This window comes from Pan troglodytes, chromosome 15 (assembly GCF_028858775.2).
Source record: "Pan troglodytes isolate AG18354 chromosome 15, NHGRI_mPanTro3-v2.0_pri, whole genome shotgun sequence".
NCBI lineage: Eukaryota > Metazoa > Chordata > Mammalia > Primates > Hominidae > Pan > Pan troglodytes.
In genome coordinates, this window is record NC_072413.2 from 68,351,142 (window position 1) to 68,371,309 (window position 20,168).

A 20,168-nucleotide genomic window follows, 5' to 3' on the forward strand; every position below is an offset into this window, starting at 1 on the left:
TTCTCACAAAAAGGGAACACAAAATTTCTTACCAGTATGGAATCTGTTGCCTTCCCAGAAATATGACTCAAATTCCATGTGTTTCCATTGTTAATAAACAGTTAAAATGCTGACTCAGCTATCTTAACTGTAAGAAGTTACAAAAAATGTATATTCAGGAAATGGGGCGTCTCCACCATCTATGCCAGTCCCTGAGGACTGGTATGTACTTGATATCCAGGCAGGTTATATTATCCTCTAGTATCTGCTCTACCAGCATTTAACTCATGCAAGTACATGGGAGCGTTGTTATAAAACAAAAACAAAAACACCAGTCTTCTTGAGAGCTTTAGTCCTGAAGTTAGGTTTTAGAATTATGGCCAGAACTGGCCAGCCACAGTGGCTCATACCTGTAATCCCAGCACTTTGGGAGGCCAAGGCAGGCAGATCACCTGAGGTCAGGAGTTTGAGACCAGCCTGGCCAACATGGTGAAACCCTGTCTCTACTAAAACTACAAAAATTAGCCGGGCATGAAGGCGCATGACTGTAATCCCAGCTACTCGGGAGGCTGAGGCAGGAGAATCACTTAAACTCGGGAGGTGGAGGCTGCAATGAGCCGAGATGGTGCCACTGCACTCCAGCCTGGGCAACAGAGCAGAATTATGGCCAGAATTCATGGCTATGGTAATCGAAAGATTAGTTACTTCATGAATCTTTGTTTACTTTGATAATGCCATTGAATCTACTAATTGTTTTTTTTGAGACAGGGTCTGCTATATTGTTCAGGCTGGTCTTGAACTCCTGGGCTCAAACAATCCTCCTGCCTTGGCCTCCTAAGTAGCTGGGACTACAGGTGTGTGCTACCATGCTTGGCTTACCATCTAATTTGATTCACTCAAAAACCTTACGATGGGGGCAGAACATGATGCCAGACTCATCTTATAGGTTAACAGACTAAGGCTCAGAAAAGTTAAGAGGCAAACACAAGGTCTCACTTTGGAAGTGGTACAAATATCCCAAACAGAACTAAATTTCCTGTAGAATTGGACAATACTGACTATCTCCTTGAAATTCTCTCCTCCTGTGGCTTTTATGGAAGTTTCACTGCCATGGCTCCTCTCCAATGGTGAGACTTCTTTTTGCTGTCTTCAGACTTACAAACCTTAAACTGGAGTCCTTAGTCCCATTTTTTCCCTCTGTCTCAGTTACTCTCAAACTTTAGTGTGCACCAGAATCCCTGGGAGAGCATTAAAACAGACTGCTGGGCCCCATCACCAGAGTTTCAGATTTAGTAGATCAGGGATGGGGCCTGAAAATCTGCCCTTCTAACAAGCTTCTGGGTGATGCTGCTGGTCTGAGGACCACACTCTGACAACCACTGCTCCATCCTCTTTCCCTAGGTAAACTCCACTTTCACATTGGCTTCAAATTTTATCACAGCGTGGAAGACTTCTGGTACACTTCCAGGAGCCTGAACGATTTTCTAACACCTCAAGGTCAACATGCCACCAAGGTTTATTTTAATCCTTTTCTCCATTCAATCTAATTTCTATGGCTAGAACTAGAGTAGCTAAGAGTTGGTCTAGTTCAGTCCAACTTGAAACCAGTTAAAATTGTCCTTGATATTGTTCAGCTAGAAAATCAACTGTTTCTTCTTTAATGCACTTTCTCTTATGATAGTGATCATGAACATTCCAATTTTAGAATTATTGCTGTATTTGCCTTATTACTTTTTATGGAGTATAAGATATGGGGTAAACAGGACCATGTCTAATACATTTCTGTTTTCCATGACTTCCTTCATAGTACAAAATCACAATGCATAATTTTCTGGAAAAACAAATGAAATGACAGGAGCAGCCAGGAGTGGTAGCTCGCATCTGTAATCCCAGAACTTTGAGAGGCCAAGGCGGGAGGATCACTTGAACCCAGGAGTTTGAGACCAGCCTGAGCATCAGAGCAAGACCCTGTCTTAAAAAAATAATAATAATAAATAAAACAAACCAACAAACAAAAACAAGGAAATGGCAGGATCTTCCCATATCATGCTATACAGTGAAGGATGAAGAATACATGGCTCACTGCAGCCTCAACTTCCCAGGCTCAAGTGATCCTCCCACCTCAGCCTCTCGAGTAGCTGGGACAACAGGTCCATGTCAGCACACCTGGCTTTTTTTTTTTTTTTTTCATTTTTTGTAGAGACGGGGTCTCACTATGTTGCCCAGGCTGGTCTCAAATTTCTGGGCGCAAGCAGTCCTCCCACCTTGGCCTCCCAAAGTGCTGGGATTTCAGGCATGAGCCACCATGCCCGGCCAGTAATTCTCAAACCAAACAAAAATCTGCTTTGTAACACTTTGGAGAGAATCAAAGGTAACTATTCCATACAAAAGTGCTAGAGGTCTCTTCTGTACAGACAGCCAAAAGAAACCGAAAGGAATTCAAAGACAACGGCAATGTCCTAAAGTACACTATTACTTGGATTACAAATTTCATCAGGTAGAGCAAAGCAGGAACTCTAGCCTGCTGGTTGTCACAGGGTTAAGCCCTATCTGAAAGCTTTCTGTCTAAATATTGTTAATTAACTAGGGTTTCCTTTTTGGGTAGGTGGATGGGTGCTTTTGTAATATAAGTCAGTGGTGAAACAGGATTTTATCTATTGAACTTTATGTTTAAAAAAAACTTTACAGAAACACTTATATTTAGAAATATGAAGACAAATGTTTGAATTGAGAGCAAGTGAAGTGCACTTTTATCTCAAGATAAACTTCCTGGAAAGGAAACCACTAAAAAATGTCCTGTCTGTATGTGTGTTTTGTGTTGTTTTAAATGCTTGAATAACATCTATTGTCTACCACTGTTTTTTTTAAAAAAAGATTAGTCAAATACCATTGTACACACAAAGTTTCCTATAAAACAAAACACAATGCACATCCAATAGAATTGGAACTTGATGCCTCAAAAATGAATCTATTTCCTAAAATAATCACTTCCAAATCAAACAACATTTTGAATAACCCCCAAACTGAGGAGGATATCAAAATAGAACTTATGTTATATGGCAGTTAATAAAAAGGAAAAAACTTCATATGAAGTCCTATGATTGCACATGACTGAAAACAAATATCCAACTTATGAAAAGGAAAAGTACAACAAAAAAAAGCCCAAAACCAAAAACACAAAGGAAAGCATAATGAGGGAATTAACCAAAATAAAAGCTAAATTAAGAAAATAGGAAACAAGCAAAAATACAAGAATTGATTAGTAAAACCATCTCAGGTGATATCAGCAGAACAAATAGTCAATTGACAGAATCTTTTAAAAAATTATTAATATGCTTTAAGCCACTTAAGTTTTGCAGTGGTTTGTTACATAATTGGTAACTGACACACCTTTGCCTATCAAGAACATGGCCATTCTATACATACTGTAGACTACCAATTTGATTTCAGGCCTGAACTGCTTAACATGGGTGACGGAGCAATGATGACCAATGTAAACTGCCTTTTCTCTTCATATCAAAGTCAGCTGTATGCAAACTAACTTAGAATAAAGGTCAACAATATTCAGTTCTGACAAGTCCTTTTTCATGCTGTGGCACAAACCCACTTCTGCCTTCTATGTATCTTATAAGGCTTTGGGGGATGAAGGGGATACAAGTAAGATGGTAAATGTTGGCAATTGCTTGCAAACATTGCGAATAAATACACAATGATACTGCTACTGCTATTATAGAACATTTAACCTAGTGCAGTCAATTTCCTGTTATCCATAATGGAAGGATGTGATAGCATGGTTGAATCAAATTGAGTATAGTAAACCTTAATTTTCTAGAATAGTGGAAGGGCAGTGGACTCCTCATTGGCTTGAAGTAAATTCCCAGGTCTGGAACTGACTAGTTATGTATCTTGAGCAAGTTATTAACTTCTTTAAGCATCAAGTTACCTCCCCTATAAAAATGGAATATTGACACTGCCTTGCACAGATATGAGAATTTGGCATTAAGTTATACAAAAGGGCAGCCTAATGCAGTGCCTGGTACCATGGGAAGTAGAGACAGTAAGGTGTTATAGTTATGAATGCAGGTTTTGAAGCCAGATTGCCTGGGTTTAAATCACAGCTTTGGCACTTAGTAGCTGTATAACTTGGGCAAGTTACTTAACCTCTCTATGCCTTTTATCTATAAAATGAAGATAACAACAGCAGTTATCTTAAGAGTTGTTTTGAGGCTTAAATAAATATTATACATGCAAAGGCCTTAGAACAAAAGCTGGAATATTGATAAGAGCTCCATAATTGTTAACAGGATATCAATGTCCTGTTCCTTATCTCCTATGTCAAAGCCTCAAACTGATCATTTAGATTTCTTCCTCTTTCCACAATTCTGTCAGAGGTGTTACCCTAAGAATATCTAGTACATAGTAAGCACTTATCAGACATTTGCTGAATGAAGGAAAAAACCCTCATCTGGAAGAAAAAAAAATGAGATATTTAATCAACGGTCTTCAAAATAAGGTGAAAAAAGATTGTAAAGATTCAATGACAAAGTTTTATTAAATACCAATACTGGCTAGGCACAATTAGACACATTATTATCTCATTTGCTGTATCTGATATCAAACAACAAAGCCTGAAAGATTACCATAGATTTTGATGGCCTCATTAACATAATTAATCTGTAGTGACATTCCCTGGATAATAAATACAGTTTTATGTCCGTGTGTCTTCTGTGTCTTCCAAGTTGCTACAGGGCTCTATTTGATCTGAGAAACTGACTGCTGTTTACATCCAGGTATGCAATGTGACATTAGAATTGAAGCAGAAAGGAAGCAAAACAAAATAGGGTTCATGAGGAAAATAATCTTCTAAGAACTAACATGGCCTGGAGGTAAAATGCAAATATATCCGGTAATAAGAAGCCCAGATTACTGCAGATAAAAGATTAAAATAGGATTCAATTATTCATCTCCATTTGCAAATCTACAAACTAGGAAGAAGGACTAACCCTTTTCCTGGGATTAGTAACTAAATTTAATGATTACAGCAAATATAAAGTTCTTTTGTAAATTATTGTTGGTTAATGATTGACTTGCATTGACAACACACTTTAGCTCTCGCCCCTCTCATTCTCCCCCTGCAAGAACAAAGGCAAAATGAACAGTGAGGAAAACCTGGAAACAGGACCGAGTGTTTGCTATCACTTGATTCCTTTGAAGGAGCAATGCTTTCTCATAATATAGGTTTTATAGTATCATCAAGTACATCAGTTAAGCAAATCAAGTGCTTTGTGTTCTGTATATAAATTACATAATACAAGAGTCTGTGGCAGTTAAGAATCTGGTTCTGCACTTTGGGAGGCCGAGATGGGTGGATCACGAGGTCAGGAATTCAAGACCAGCCTGGCCAAGATGCTGAAACCCCATGTCTACTAAAAATACAAAAATTAGCCAGGCGTTGTGGCACACACCTGTAATCCCAACGACTGGGGAGGCTGAGGCAGGAGAATCGCTTGAACCCGGGCGGCAGAGATTGCAGTGAGCTGAGATCGTGCCACTGCACTCCAGCCTAGGCGACAGAGCAAGACTCCGTCTCCAAAAAAAAAAAAAAAAGAAAAGAAAAGAATCTGGTTCTGATCAGAATCCTTAAAATACTGTCTTCTTTTTTATCACAATTGCCCTTTTGGATGTGAGTGCTGGTCTCAAAAAGATTTGCAGTTAAAAGAGGAACAGCAAAAGAGACTTACACCAAAATAGCAACCAACTCTAAAACTATTATAGGTGAGAGGTAGACAGCTTCATAACTCAATCTTCTACTACCAGGTGATGTTAAAAAAATACTTTAACATCAAAATCACCTACAAATATTCCTCCACTTTCATATGCTGAGCAATTTCAGCTTAGAGTGACTAAGTGTTATTTATCTCTCTATCTTCGGCACCTAGCACATAGTAGGCACTCATTAGTTATTTGCTGAATGAAGGAAAAAAACCTTCATCTGACCAAGGATAAATTTCACTAAAATTGACTATAATAAAATCTGTATGGGCTCCACATGAAAACTACATGAACTTCACTTCCCCACATACCTGACAGCCTATATACTTCCTTATGTTTCATTTCTTTAAATATACTTTAAAAATTGCTTATTTACACAATAAAAACAATGTCCACCATAAAAAAAAAGTCTCTAGAACTATTGGAATTAGTCTCAGAATAAGATGAGATCATTCTCAGATTGTTCTGTGGAATCTCCCAATTCCAATAATGATGCTTGCAATATCCTTTAGCTGTCTATCAGTTCTGATCTTTATTCAGGCCCAAAGAGAGAAGAAAGTAGACTAAGATAAAATGGGTAGTCTGTGTATTCATGTAGTGAATATATTCAAGACATAAATATGAGACAGAAAGGTCACTTCTGCAACAAACTAAGTCTGATTAGAGTTAAGTTAGCTTCCCTCTCTGAGCCTTTATTTTTCTCATCTCTAAGACAGATTCATCCTAGAAGCTCTCTGGTCCTTTTTAGCTTCAATATTCTATGATTGGTTCTCATTTAATCGATGCACCAACTGAAACACTCACTAATCATACATTTTGCTGGAGGTTGATCAATCCTTAGCAAATCAGGAAGAAATGAATGTTCCACTTACTTCGTGCAGAAGTTCAGAAAGCTGGGCTCTAAAGGCCCAAGTTTTTGTTGTTGTTGTTGTTGTTGTTGTTTTGCCTGAAGCAATGTATGTAATTTAATAATTTAAATAGTGTTTAGTTTAATTAAATAGTGTCTTGTTTAAATGCTATATAACATTTTCAACTGCGGCTGCACACCAGAATCACTCAATGAACTTTATTTTACTGCTGCTTGAGTCCCACCCTCAGAGGTTCCTTTTAATTGATCTGTGTGCAGCCTGGGCATGGGGACGTTTATAAGCTCTCCAGATGATTCTAACCTGAGCAAAGGGAATGATGATTGGCATAGAGCAATGACTCTCAAACTTTAGCATGAATCAGTCACCTGGAAGGATTACAAAAACACAGATTGTGAGATGCCACGCTCAGAGTTTTTGATTCACTAGGTCTGGAACTTCTTTTTTCTCTTCTGGGAACTTGCTTTTTGTTTCTTTGTTTGTTTGTTTGTTTGTTTGTTTTTGAGACAAGGTCTCACTCCGTTGCTCAGGCTAGAATGAAGTGGAGCAATCACGGCTCACTGCACCTCAATCTCCTGGGCTCAAGCAATCCTCCCGTGTAGCTGGGCCTACAGGCATGCACCACTAATTTGTTTGACTTTTAGTAAAGACAGGGTTTCATCACGTTGTGCAGGCTGGTCTCAAACTCCTGAGCTCAAGTGACCCGCCTGCCTAGGCCTCCTAGAGTGCTGGGATTACAGGCATGAGCCACTATGCCCAGCCTATGAACTTGCTTTTCTAACAAGTTCCCTAGTAATGCTGATGCTTTTGTCAGGACCTTGCTTTGAGAACCACTTCCAGTGAGAGAATATCATTGATGCTGGCATCTGAAGTCCTGAGTTTAAATCCTGATTCTATTATTACCACCTATGTAATCCTAGTCAAGTAATTTTTTATCTCATTTTTAGTCTCTTTGTGACAATACTTAGATCCCAGAGTTGTGAGACATGAAATAATGTACCAATCAGAGTTTGGTACAGTCCCTGGCATAGAACACAATAACAAATATTAACTTCCTTTTTCCATTATACATGGCTAGATGGAACAATTAAGTTAAATCGATAACACATAAGTTGAAACTTCACAGGAAAACAAAGTACAGCTAGTTGAAGCAAACAATATCTTATAATTATACATGTAATACAGAATGATAGAGAAATGTTTTAAGTACTGAAAAATACCTTCGTTCAATTTTCAAAACTTTGAACGTAATAATTTAGGTAGTAGGAACATTAGATGCAATCTATAGAAGAAATATTAGACTCAATCTATGAAGAACATGAATTTTTTTACAACCTATAATGGATTCTGATACCTCATCTATAATTTTAGTTTTCTATAGAATCAATAATATAATTAGTGTACCTGCTTAAAACTGTATTACATTGATCTTCAATGCTATTTAATTTCTGAGAAAACCTAAGTTATAAGAGTACATCAGAATCTCTATTATCAACCAAAGCAAAACTTCTACCAACGACAGGATGGATACTTTTAAAACAAATTTACATATACCAACAAGCAAAAAACTAGAGCTTTCATTCCTGCTTGACATTTTTTTCACTTTGTGTGTCTCAAGGCTCTCTCAGGAATCAGTGTCCAAACCATGAGGTGAATCCTGGGAGGTAAGCAAGCTTGCTGTAGAAGCCGCTGTACATGCCTTCAGGAACAGAAAGGGTACCAGAGGCTGTGCCCTCCTAGTGTGGCTGGTTGGAGTGACAACTAGAATGTTGTCTGTGATTTTCTGTGGAACCTACAATGAGTCCAGTTGTCTAAGTGAGTCTCAAAGGTATTGAATAGTTGATGTCAAAAGGCACTTTATGTCAGGACTGTTTAAAGCAAGTTTCTCCCTATACCAGTAGTGACCCAGAGGCAAGGTCTTACTGGACCTCTTATTTTCAAAAGCCTTCCCTTTCCAATTGAGCCTGATGCCATTATGTGACATCTTTTTTCCCCTGAATTTCTAAAAGAAAATGTGATGATTACCTGCATATCTTCTTTGTTGCTGCATCGTGTTTTGCATGGTACCCCTTTAATATTGTTTTCAATACTTAGCCTGCTGATATACTTTTAACTTCTCACCTGTTTATGAATTCTCTTAACTAGGCTGTGAGGTCCTTAAGGGTCTTTAACTTGTCCCTTTCCTCCACGTAACTTTCTCAAATGCCCCAGTTCTCAGTAACTTTTCTCTTTTGCTGTCTGTAATATAAACACGACCCCTACTTACACTGTCCTACCTATGTGGCCAATAAGAGTGTTGTCTTCGCAGTTGGAACCCAAAAGCCCTATGGGATGGAGAATATGCACTGTACTTCTTTGTAAAAGTGTCTTGACACAGCTGATGTCCAATCAACATTTAATTACCAGACTGTCCAAGCTAGAAATGAAATACAGTTGATTGCCTGAGTCCTGATAATCTTGCTAACAAAATTATAAAAGGCCTATAGTATGGCCAATATATTTGGCTAATGGAAATGATTTTCTTAAAGCCAGAAAATTCAGCTACCCATAGTGCTTAAAACCAGCCTTAAAAGAACATGAACAGGATGGTTCCCACCTTATCAAGATCACTGGCATTCCATAGTATCCATTCATTCATATCCTCCTCCTAGGCCGCATGAAACACCTACCACATTTCCCTACCTCCTAAAGCAAACAAAACTCTTTTCCTCCCTCTTGCTGCAAAAAGGTTTATTAAAAGCCGTATGTAGTGTATAAAGCCTTTCAAAAATACTAGCAATCCATGCCTTTCTTTTTTTGAGATGGAGTCTTGCTCTGTAGCCCAGGCTGGAGTGCAGTGGCGTGATCTTGGCTCACTGCAACCTCCGTCTCCCAGGTCCTGGTTCAAACAGTTCTCCTGCCTCAGCCTCCTGAGTAGCTGGAATTACAGGAACGCGCCACCATGTCCAGGTAATTTTTGTATTTTCAGTAGACATGGGGTTTCACCATGTTGGCCAGGCTGGTCTTGAACTCCTGAACTTGTGATCTGCCTGCCTCGGCCTCCCAAAGTGCTGAGATGACAGGTGTGAGCCGCTGCACCCGGCCTCATTTTAACTAAATCTGAAGCCAGAGTTGATTTGACGCCCATCCTGCCAGGGAGGCAGTTCCTTCCCTCAGGTTTGTTAGTAGAAACCAAAAAGTAGCCTGAGAGGGTTCAGGTGCCACCTTGGAGGCACTACCTTATCTTTTGTCCTTTTAGAGTTTTCTTGCTGGGGTGTTTGGCTCCAGCACTATAGCCCTTACCACAATCATTCCACCTGGTTCTTCAATAGGACTCTGAGGTATCAAAAAAGTCACTAGGGCAGCCCAGAGATTGGTACAATTTACCTTTACACCTCAAAGTTTTTTAGATGTGAGCAGCGCTGGATTATGGCAATTTACCTTATAATAACTCACCATAGTCGGCTGTTATAAGAATAAATATTGTTCTTCTAAGATTTTTAATTAGTTGCTTCAGTTATTACATTTTTTTCTATTTTTTTTTTTAAATAGAGATGAGGTTTTGCTATGTTGCCCAGGCTGGTCTCCTGGACTCAAGCAATCTCCCACTTCAGGCTACCAAAGTGCTGGGATTTACAGGCATGAGCCACCTCTCCCAGTCTCAGTTATTATTTTAATAAATGAGACTGAACGTCCTCTTACAAGGCTCACTCCCTTGTTCCTACTACATTTGCTCTGTTTAAGTATCTCTTTAAATTCTTCAGTTAAGATCATCCCTTTTATCAGAAACCTAGACACCACAAAGTAGCTTTCTCACCTTTAATTCTCCATAGGGATCACTATTATACTATAATATTTGCATACGTATGTGTATATATGTATTTGCTTTTTTTAAAAAGTAAAAATGCTCTTCTCACTCTTTGTCGATATAGGCACCCAGGTATGTAGTTAGAAATTAAATAAAGGCCACAATAATTTCCCAAGGAAGATCATTAAAAAGAAAAATCCTTTCTTCCTCTAATATCACATAGCTGGCCTTTATGGCATGCCAGCTAAGAAAAAAGGTATTGCCTATGGTGACAGGAAGACTCAATCTTTCTCTCTTTGGGTTGTAGCTGAATTTCTATCAAAAGTCCTAGTAAAATATATAACTCCTCACTTGTTCTAAGCCAAGTCTTTTCTTCAGTTTTCCTTCAAACAATACCTTTACTTTCCCATTAGAATATGAAGAATTGGAGACTGTGAACAGCAAGGTTTGGGGTGGGTATCAGTCACTTCAAATCTGGCTATGCAGAGAGAGGGAAAGACATGGCAGAATAGCAGGGGTGGAGGGTGAGTGAAATGTATCTTCATTGGGAGTATTGAAAGAGAGCAAGTTTTTCAAAGTTGTTGCCGGTATCTCATGAAAGCCCAGGCTGCTACCATGGTGAGGGCAAACACTGGCACCAGCACCATAAATATGGGAATACCACTTGGGTCCCCTTCACCTCGATGTCCTATAGGTCCATTCTGCACCTGTAACTGGAAGGGAAAGAAAAATGTTAACTCTAGTGACTAATGTGTGTTTGCAACTGAAACGCCCAGGTTGATACATCACCTGGGTTTGTAGACTCTAGACCACCCAAAACTGTAACCCCCAGCAATACCTAGCAGAAGGAGTCCTCTCTTTGTCCTGAGCTGATGCATCAGTGTCACAGGGTCTTTGGAAAGAAAATAGGTCTAATGGGGAGGCATTTAACCTTGCTGACCTAAACGGACCCCTGAAGGCAAGTCAGGTAATTTCTGTTTCTGTACTGCCTCTACCTTGCTATTTGTGTATCGTATCAGGAAAATGAAGACATGAGATAAAACCTATGATCTTATAGGGAACTTGGATATTACTTGGTGAGGAAGAAGGGGAATCTTTCTGGAAATGTTTACTTAGATAATCAGTCATCAAAATGCAGTAAGAGCAGATGTGGGCAATGTCAACATAGGTGCAATACCAACATACGTCCAATGCCATTACTTGAAAAATGCTTTCCATATCCCAGAAGGCACCCAACTCCCTCCAAAGATGGGGTTTTGCCCTTCATCTGCTCATTTCTAATACTAGAGAGAGATGAAGGTGAATCTATATGGAACAGATGTAAAAAAGCAAAAAGAAATTATATCCTAGTGGTTATAATTTTCTATTGGCTAAGTGTTTCCTTTTGAGGCTGGATGGTCTTCATTTTAGTGATGGTTTTCAGGGTAGCTCTTCTTAATATCAACTTTTAGTGGCTAACTTGCAATAATTATGGCACCATCGTATTTCAGTTAAACTTCCTCATTACAACTCATAAAACTGACACTTCAATCTGAAAGGCAAGACTGCATGAAATACCATTATACCCTCTATTCCACCTCTATGTTTTTCATTCATTTGCTGATGAGCTGTCCTGAAAGGACATGCTCAATAAGAAGGCATGGTTTTTAGGGCTAGGCCAATTCCCTGAACATAAGGGTCTTTTTTATTAGGAATTATTTATGGATGTTTCCTTAAAAGTGAACACTGGAAATAACTTCTCACATACCTTCCAAAAGAATTGTAATCATATTGAAGTGTGTCCCTATATTTACTTGTTTTTATCTACTGCACAAATGCTCCCATGCTTTAGAAAGAGAAGAGCCAAGGCAGAAGCAACTGATGACCAATATTATCTCTTATTAACCTGTTTTCTAATCCATTACACCCAGATTCTGCTTGCAACTGGTTGTTTTCTCAGGTATCTTTCACGTTCTGCCTTCTCTACTTTTTTTAGGAACTCCTCTAAATGTTCTTAAGCTTCTAAATCCTTAGCCACTGAGTGAGGAAAAGAGTGCACCTATTTAAGAAGTAGCAAATTGATTTAATTTAAAGGCACATGGAACCTGTTTTGTGAATATGCTCAGAAATTCTCAATGCTACAGGAGGAATTATATCTACCCAGGCTTCCCTTACATCATCATCCAAATTATAAAACACTAGGAAATAAGAAACAGATGCAGGGATAGGTGCTGCCTTGACTGAATTCTGAATTCCATTTCCTTTTTCCTGGAGTTCTCCTATGAACACTAAAGATTTGGTTAAGAGGGTCACCAAGTTGATAAATGAAGGGTTCATGGCAGTGACAGGGAAAAGCATATAGTGGGTACCAGAAAACCCACCATCTTTGTAGTGTTTTATCCAATGGTTTTATAAATAAGTTTTCAACGGTAGACATACGGTTCCTTCCCTACCAAAAAGTAAAATTGCCTACTTTTTTTACCATCTTTTTAATTAATTAACTAATTAATTTATTTTCCATTGGTCCATGTCACTCATAAAATTTTTTATTTTTTTTTTTTATTATTATTTTTTTAAGAGATGAGGTCTCTCTATGTTGCCCAGGCTAGTCTTGAACCCCCCGGGCTCAAGCAATCATACCACCTTGGCCTCCCAAAGTGCTGAGAGTACAGATGTGAGTCACCACACCTGGCTTTTCTTTAATCATCTGTTTTAATTTGGTTGTCAAGCTTTATCTTTAAGGCATATTATCTTGAAGCAAGGACCTTGGTTATAAGCCATACTGTTGTGAATTTCTCTTTTTTTTTTCTTTTTTTCTTTTTTTTTTTTTTTGAGACAGGGTCTCACTCTCTTGCCCAGGCTGGAGTCTAGTGGTATGATCTTGGCTCACTGCAACCTCCACCTCCTGGGCTCAAGCAATCCTCCCACCTTAGCATCCCAAGTAGCTGAGACTACAGGTGTGCACCACCGTGCCTGAATTTTTTGTATTTTTAGTAGAGATGAGGTTTTGCTATGTTGGCCAGGCTGGTCTCGAACTCCTGGCCTGAAGTGATCTGCCCACCTTGGCCTCCCAAAGTGCTGGGATTACAGGTGTGAGCCACCGTGCCTGGCCTGAATGTCCTTCAATGATAAGCAGAAGTACCAATGGACCCCTCCCTTTGCCTGAGAAACTCTTCAGGGGAGTGAGGGTAAAACAAACAAAAAGCAACACTGAAGATTACACACACTGGGTTTATTCAGAAGTACAGTGCAAAAGCCTGGTGCCAGGTTTCTGGCTCGAAGTGATACCTACCCTGTGCTGCACTCTCAGAGACACAGCATAGCCTGCATTACGAAAGAGGTCTACAGCATCCTGGTGCAGCAGGTTCTTTAGGTCTTGGCCATTTACCTGTCAAAACACCAAAGAGTAGTAAGAAAGGAAGAAGGCTATTATAAGTCAACAATTTATTTTCAAATGGCCAAACTTTAAATAACAAACTCCTTCAGAGCAAATTGCAAGGACTAGGAGTATGGGCAAAGTTACTTAGAGCTCAGAACTTAGAACTTTTTTCATTTTCAAAACTATGTTTTCCTAGAACTGAAGTTCCACAGGCCATCTGAAGAGAACCTAGGTAAAATAAAAAGTGGTCTCTCCTTCCTCTTAGCTTCTATGCCTGTCTCATTTTGACACTTGGGAATCTGTTACTGTATTAGTATTTCTTCCATGAGTGTTAACCTGCTTCCTTACAGATAGCATGGTCTTCCAGGTTACCACCCTATCCTTTATATTCCTAAGCCCTGGCATTGCCAGCTGCAACTGTAGAAATATAACTCTATGAAACTCTCCACCAATTTATTTTGATGTCATATAAATCTATACTAGCCCATTCTATTGGGCTTTTCATAGTGAACAACTTCCTGTGATTCCACGGATACTCCTATCCATTATATCCAAATTAGTAAATTAGTCATTTTTAAATCAAAATTTAGTAAAAACCATATTCCTGTGATGATATAAATCCTTAAAAAAATTTCAGTGTAGATCACTCCTACCACTTAGAGGTGAGAGATGTGAAGGAATACTTGTATTAATACTTTTTGCAGTTAGGAGTGACATCGGCCACAAGTAATAATCTATCTATCCTATGCTGTATTCAGTGACACAGCACAGCCCACTTAGTGCAAGATTACATATCTTTTATACATGTCAATGTCATCGTTAACAGTAGCAGCAATAAGAACATCTGATATATTTATGTTGATAGGTTCTGTACTTGACATACATTATCTCTTTTAATTCTCATGATAACCCTATGAGGTAGACATTATTTTTATCTCGTTTCCACAGATAAAGAAACTTGAAGCTCAGTGAGATTCGTGCTGGAGCTAGGGCTAGGATTTGTAAATAATGAAAGAAAGATCAAAGTGTCCTTGCATTTCACTGTTCCTTCTGCACTGTTATTCTTCCATCTTGACTCACCAACTATCCTCTGCTCAGCTAATGCTCAAGTCACTCCCTTATTCAACTCTCTCATTTTCCTTGTCACAATCTTCCTTCTCCAAGGCACTCATAATCTTCCCTCTACTCTCTCTCTTGCCAATACACTTGGTGAATGAATCTCCCAACACTTCTGCCCTATAGACAGTCTATCTTTGTAAACCAATAGTTTCCAACTCCATTCCACTTCAGTCACCAATTGACGTAAACTTAGACTTCAATATTAGACATGCTTCAGCTCCAATATCTCAAACTCTTAAAAACCTGACAACAATTTCCACTCTTTTCATACTTTCTATTCATCTACTGAATTTCCTCCTTGTAACCTTTTTAGACTTTACTTGCATCCTTGCCCATCTAGGAGTTCCTGTTGTAATTTCAACAAAGCACTTGGTAAATCATTAGAATCCTTTGTCCCCATGATCTTCTGCCATCTTTCCAGTCCTGGGCCATATTCTGCAATCCTTTTCTTGCCATCATTAAGTTGAATATTCTGGGAGAAAGGTATATTCTGGGAGAAAGGTATATTCTCATTCTCCACCATAGACCCATACTAGCTGACTCCAGCTCATCCTTAAAACCCCTTCTACTCATTTACTGAACTCCTTAATAAACACGCAGTGATAGCTGTTCCAGACCTTTTTCCACCACCATCTCCAACCCCATTTCTACCTCTCTCCCTGGCTGATTCCTTTATCTTTTGTGAGAACACTGAGGACTTCTGATAAATGCTTTCTACATTTTCTTTCCTTCTCCCTCAAAGTTTCTTTATATCTTCTCACTACTCCTTTCCCCTAGTCTCTGAATTAGATCTATTTCCTTTTCAAGGTGAAACCATCCACTGATGATCTTGATCATACTTCTTCTAACCTCCTTACAAAACTCACACAGACACTCTGTCCTCTTGATTACTTAATTATTATCTTTCTCTGCTCCTTCTCTCAACTAAAATTATACACCTCTATAAAGAAAACAATACAACTATTTCTTGGAACGCATTATCACTCTCTTCCCATCTTCTTTCCTCTTTGACTGCTAAATTTGTTCTAAGAACTGTTTGCATGCACTACCTCTATTTCTTCAGCATTCATTCTCTATTCCCCTGTAATCTCACAATGTATGGGGTAGAAGGGAAGAACATGTTTTTCTAAAGGTCACCAATGACTTCCAATCACCAAATCCTATAGCCGTTTTTGTCTTCAGACCACCTCCTCCGTTTTGGAATTTTCTCCTATCTTGGCATATGAACACCTAGCATTCTTTGTTCTTAAATTATTCCTTTCCGGATTTCCTCTTCCCTTTCTTTCTCCTTAAGGTGAGTCAAGGTTGTTCAATGTCAGTCCTCTATCTTCTTTCTTTCTCTCCCACTGTGAGCTTTAACAATTTCAACCATAATCTGTAAGATAACTCCCAAATTTGTATCCCTACTTGTACTTCTGGATTTGCCAGTTTCTTGTTGGATGCCTACACCTGTATACTCTGCTAGACCCTAATTCAACATATCCAAAACCTCTTTATTACTTCCCACAAAAATCAGAATACATACCTTGCTTCTTATTGCCACTATCATTCCTTCAAACTTTTTTTTTTTTTTGAGACAGAGTCTTGCTCTGTCCCTCAGGCTGTCACAGTGGTGTGATCATGGCTGACTGGAGACTTGAACTCCTGGGATCAAGTGATTCTCCTGCCTCAGCCTCCGAAAGTGCTGGGATTATAGGTGTGAGACATTGTGCCCCAGCCCAGGCTAAAATTTTGATAATAGTTTTAAACTCTCTCTGCTGTCAACTTTCATATACAATAGATTGCCAAACTCCACAGTCTAACACTATGACATCTATCATATAGTATTTTCTTTCCTATTGCCTATTTTAGGCTGTTGACACTAAAAACAAAACAAAAACTTGGGACCCCAATCCACTATGTCAAGAGAAAAAATTAAGCTGCAAGCTGAGTCATGCAATAAACTGCTTTTCCTTTTGTTCCCAAGCAGATAGCTACAGATAACAGGTTAAATATCTCCACAGGTAATTACTCTACGTTCACCTTATCTTATGTAAAGTCCCAACTTACTAAGCAAAAGAAAATACATAATTGACTATTCCCTTGCCTGCTCCTTTCCTCTGGCAACATGTGGATTACCATACCTTCCCTCTTTGCTCTTCAGCCTACTTTTCCCCTTTAAATATTAAAGCCCTCAAAATCATCTTTGGAGAAAGGAACATACCTGTCTCCCAGGCATGTCCTTAACCTTGGCAAAAGAAACTTCAATCAATTTAGAAGACTCTTGGTTTAAAATACTCTTAGTTGAACTACTGTGATCACTTCTCTCTGATTTACTTTTCTCTAGGTTGGAACCGATTCAAATACTAGGTCTCCAGATTAATCTTCCTAAAGTGCAATTCTGTTACTACCACTTTACTGCTCAAAAAACAAAAACAAAACTGGGGAGCAAGGAAAGAGTACATACCTCGTTTCTTATGCTGATATGGAAAGTCTTCCAGGAAATGACTCTAACCTATCTTCTCAGGTTAATTTCTATTTCCTTTCCTATATCCTATACTCTAGCTAAGTCACATAACTCACTGACTGGGACATAAAACATATTTTTTACCTTTATACCTGTGCTCAAACTGTATCTACCACCTAAATGCCCTTCCCTTTTAAAAAATTCTATTTATCTTCCAAGATTGATCTTTAAAAAGGATCAGTCCTGCTACCTACAGTGTAGAAATGAATACAGTTTTCTAGTTGAGGGACTTTAATTTCATGTTATGCCTTGGTTTTCTTGTTAGATATGCTGTAGGAAAAGAACTTCAGGATTTCTATAACTATCACAATGAATTCTCAATGACTCAATTTTCTAGTTAACTCCTGACAGAATAGGTGTGAGATTGCTGACCGTCATGGGAATGCTCACTTAAGTAATCTAGCCCATGTGATAGCTGTATTTCTCATTATAAAGAAATAAGTATTTTCTTTAGAGGCAGACAAGTAAGTTAATGATGCAGTCATGTCAATGAATGCCAAATGATGTCACAGCTCAGAGCCAAGGTTTCATAGTAATATAAATGCAAATGAGATAATTGGGTCACTATATTAAATGGTAGAAATACTGGGCTTAAAATAATCTTTGCCATAGTAGTCAGTAATAATTGCAGAGAATTATTGAACATAACCATGTCTGGAGCTGTCTGTTCATCTTACATGTATTAACTCATTTAGTCTTCACAATAGTTCTGTAAGTTAGGAACCCCTATTTTATAAGTGATAAAACTGAAGTGTAGAAAGGCTATCAATTTATCTGTGAGCAAACAGAATGAAAGCAGCAAAGCCAAGGATTCAAACTCAAGCAGGCTGGCCCAAAAGCCTTCACTTTAAAACACTAACCTATATGAATTTACATGGCAAGCAAGGATTTTATTTCAGCAACATATTACTGCCTATCACATATATGTTGTAAATTAAATTTTTATTGGTTTTGCCATTTAGTTTGTATTTAATGTTACACATTTAAAAAGTGTTAAGAGTTGAGGCCGGGCATGGTGGCTCACACCTGTAATCTCAACAGTTTGGGAGGCCAAGGAGGGCGAATCATGATGTCAGGAGTTCGAGACCAGCCTGACCAACATGGTGAAACCCCGTCTCTACTAAAAATACAAAAATAAGCTGGGCATGGTGGTGCACACCTGTAGTCCCAGCTACTCGGGAGGCTGAGGCAGAAGAATCACTTGAACACGGGAGGCAGAGGTTGCAGTGAGCCAAGATTGTGCCACTGTACTCCAGCCTGGGCAACAGAGCAAGACTCTGTCTCAAAAAAAAAAAAAAAAAGTTAGAGTTGAATAAAAACAAGGTATTTATATATTAATATTACTATTCATTTGTATATACAGAAGTAGCATTAAAATTAAAAAAGCAATTTAGTTAGGTGCCACTTCACTGACAAGGCCTTTCTAGATAACATCACTAGATATGACTGATTTACTTCTTTGAATACTCTGTAACTCTGAATACTATGCAACTATATACTTTGAATACTGTGTAACTCTCTTAAAGTCCAAATTGAACTCTGCCTGACACCACTTTACATTCTATTATAACTTTAACATGTATCTCAGCTGATCATTATAACTCTACAATACCTAAGAGAACTTTGTACACTTGAGCATAATAAATAGCACATGCTTTCCTGAAGTTTGGCTGCAGAGTGCACCCTGAAAAAGCCATAAATACACAAAGCCTGACTGACATAATCTCAGTACTACATAAAGCTGCAAGGCCTGGATTCTAATAGTAGCTTTACCTGCCAATGATTCAGTGTGTAATCCTGCCCCTCCATCTGAGTCTCCTTCTGCTAACAGGGAAGAAAGACATTGGTACATCAGGCAAAAGAAGATGTTATAAAGGGCATAGGCCAGTTAAGCCAATTATGCCTTTCAACCCTCCTAGTTAAGGCTAAAGGTATTCTAATTTAAGAGACGTTATTCTAATGACTACTTTAAAACCCCAAATAAGAGACCTTTTAGAAATGCAAAGATAATTCTTTCTTAAAGAACCCTTTCTCATCCTTTACCCAAGGTAAACCAGCCCCTAAAACATGTCATGATTACGACTTTCTCCCTTGACAATATCATTTCTACTCCAAAATTGAATTTGCTCTCCAATACTGACATCCTCTAAGCATTTTTAGATTCCAGCTGCTCAGTGACTAACCACCAAGTTATGTAGATTTCACCCTTAAGTATCTGTGGAATCCACTCTTTTTATTACCATCCTTACTAACATAGACCAGTGGTTCTCAAAGTGTGGTCCCACGACCAGCAGCCTTAGCATCACCTGGGAACCTGTTAAAAATGCAAATGTTTAGGCCTCATCCTAGCTGCACTTTAACACTCCTTCAAAGTGATTCTCAAGTCTGAGTTAGTTCTTACCTAATCTGCCTGAAACAGTCTTTTAACTGGTCTCCACTCCCAGACTACTTCCCCTATTTAATATACCCCTTTCTACATATCCCTTGCATCTACAGATTTCATTAGTACTTTTCCATTCACTGGAGTAGTAATTTTTCAAATATTGTGAAATCAATCCAGTGGGTCAAGACCAGTTGTTTGGCCGGGCGCGGTGGCTCATGCCTGTAATCCCAGCACTTTGGGAGGCCAAGGCAGGCGGATCACGAGGTCAGGAGATCGAGACCATACTAGCTAATATGGTGAAACCCTGTCTCTACTAAAAATACAAAAAATTAGCTGGACGTGGTGGCAGGCACCTGTAGTCCCAGCTACTCGGGAGGCTGAGGCAGGAGAATGGCGTG

At 38.8% G+C, this 20,168-nt stretch overlaps 1 protein-coding gene across 3 annotated transcripts in view; it reads right to left on the reverse strand.

The window, feature by feature from the left end:
- Positions 1 to 4,503: 4,503 nt before the first annotated feature.
- Positions 4,504 to 20,168, reverse strand: part of SYNJ2BP (synaptojanin 2 binding protein) — a 50,497-nt gene continuing 34,832 nt past the window's right edge. Inside the window, exons 3-5 of one of the 3 annotated variants that reach the window (XM_009428050.5) lie at positions 19,161 to 19,208; positions 13,676 to 13,771; positions 4,504 to 11,117 (exon numbers count right to left, since the gene is read on the reverse strand). In XM_009428050.5, the coding sequence (XP_009426325.2) occupies positions 10,977 to 11,117; positions 13,676 to 13,771; positions 19,161 to 19,208 (285 nt within the window). In that variant the 3' untranslated portion in view covers positions 4,504 to 10,976. Of the gene's footprint in view, positions 11,118 to 13,675; positions 13,772 to 19,160; positions 19,212 to 20,168 lie in introns of all 3 variants that reach the window. The other 2 variants (XM_009428049.5, NM_001243124.4) reach the window with 2 other exon arrangements.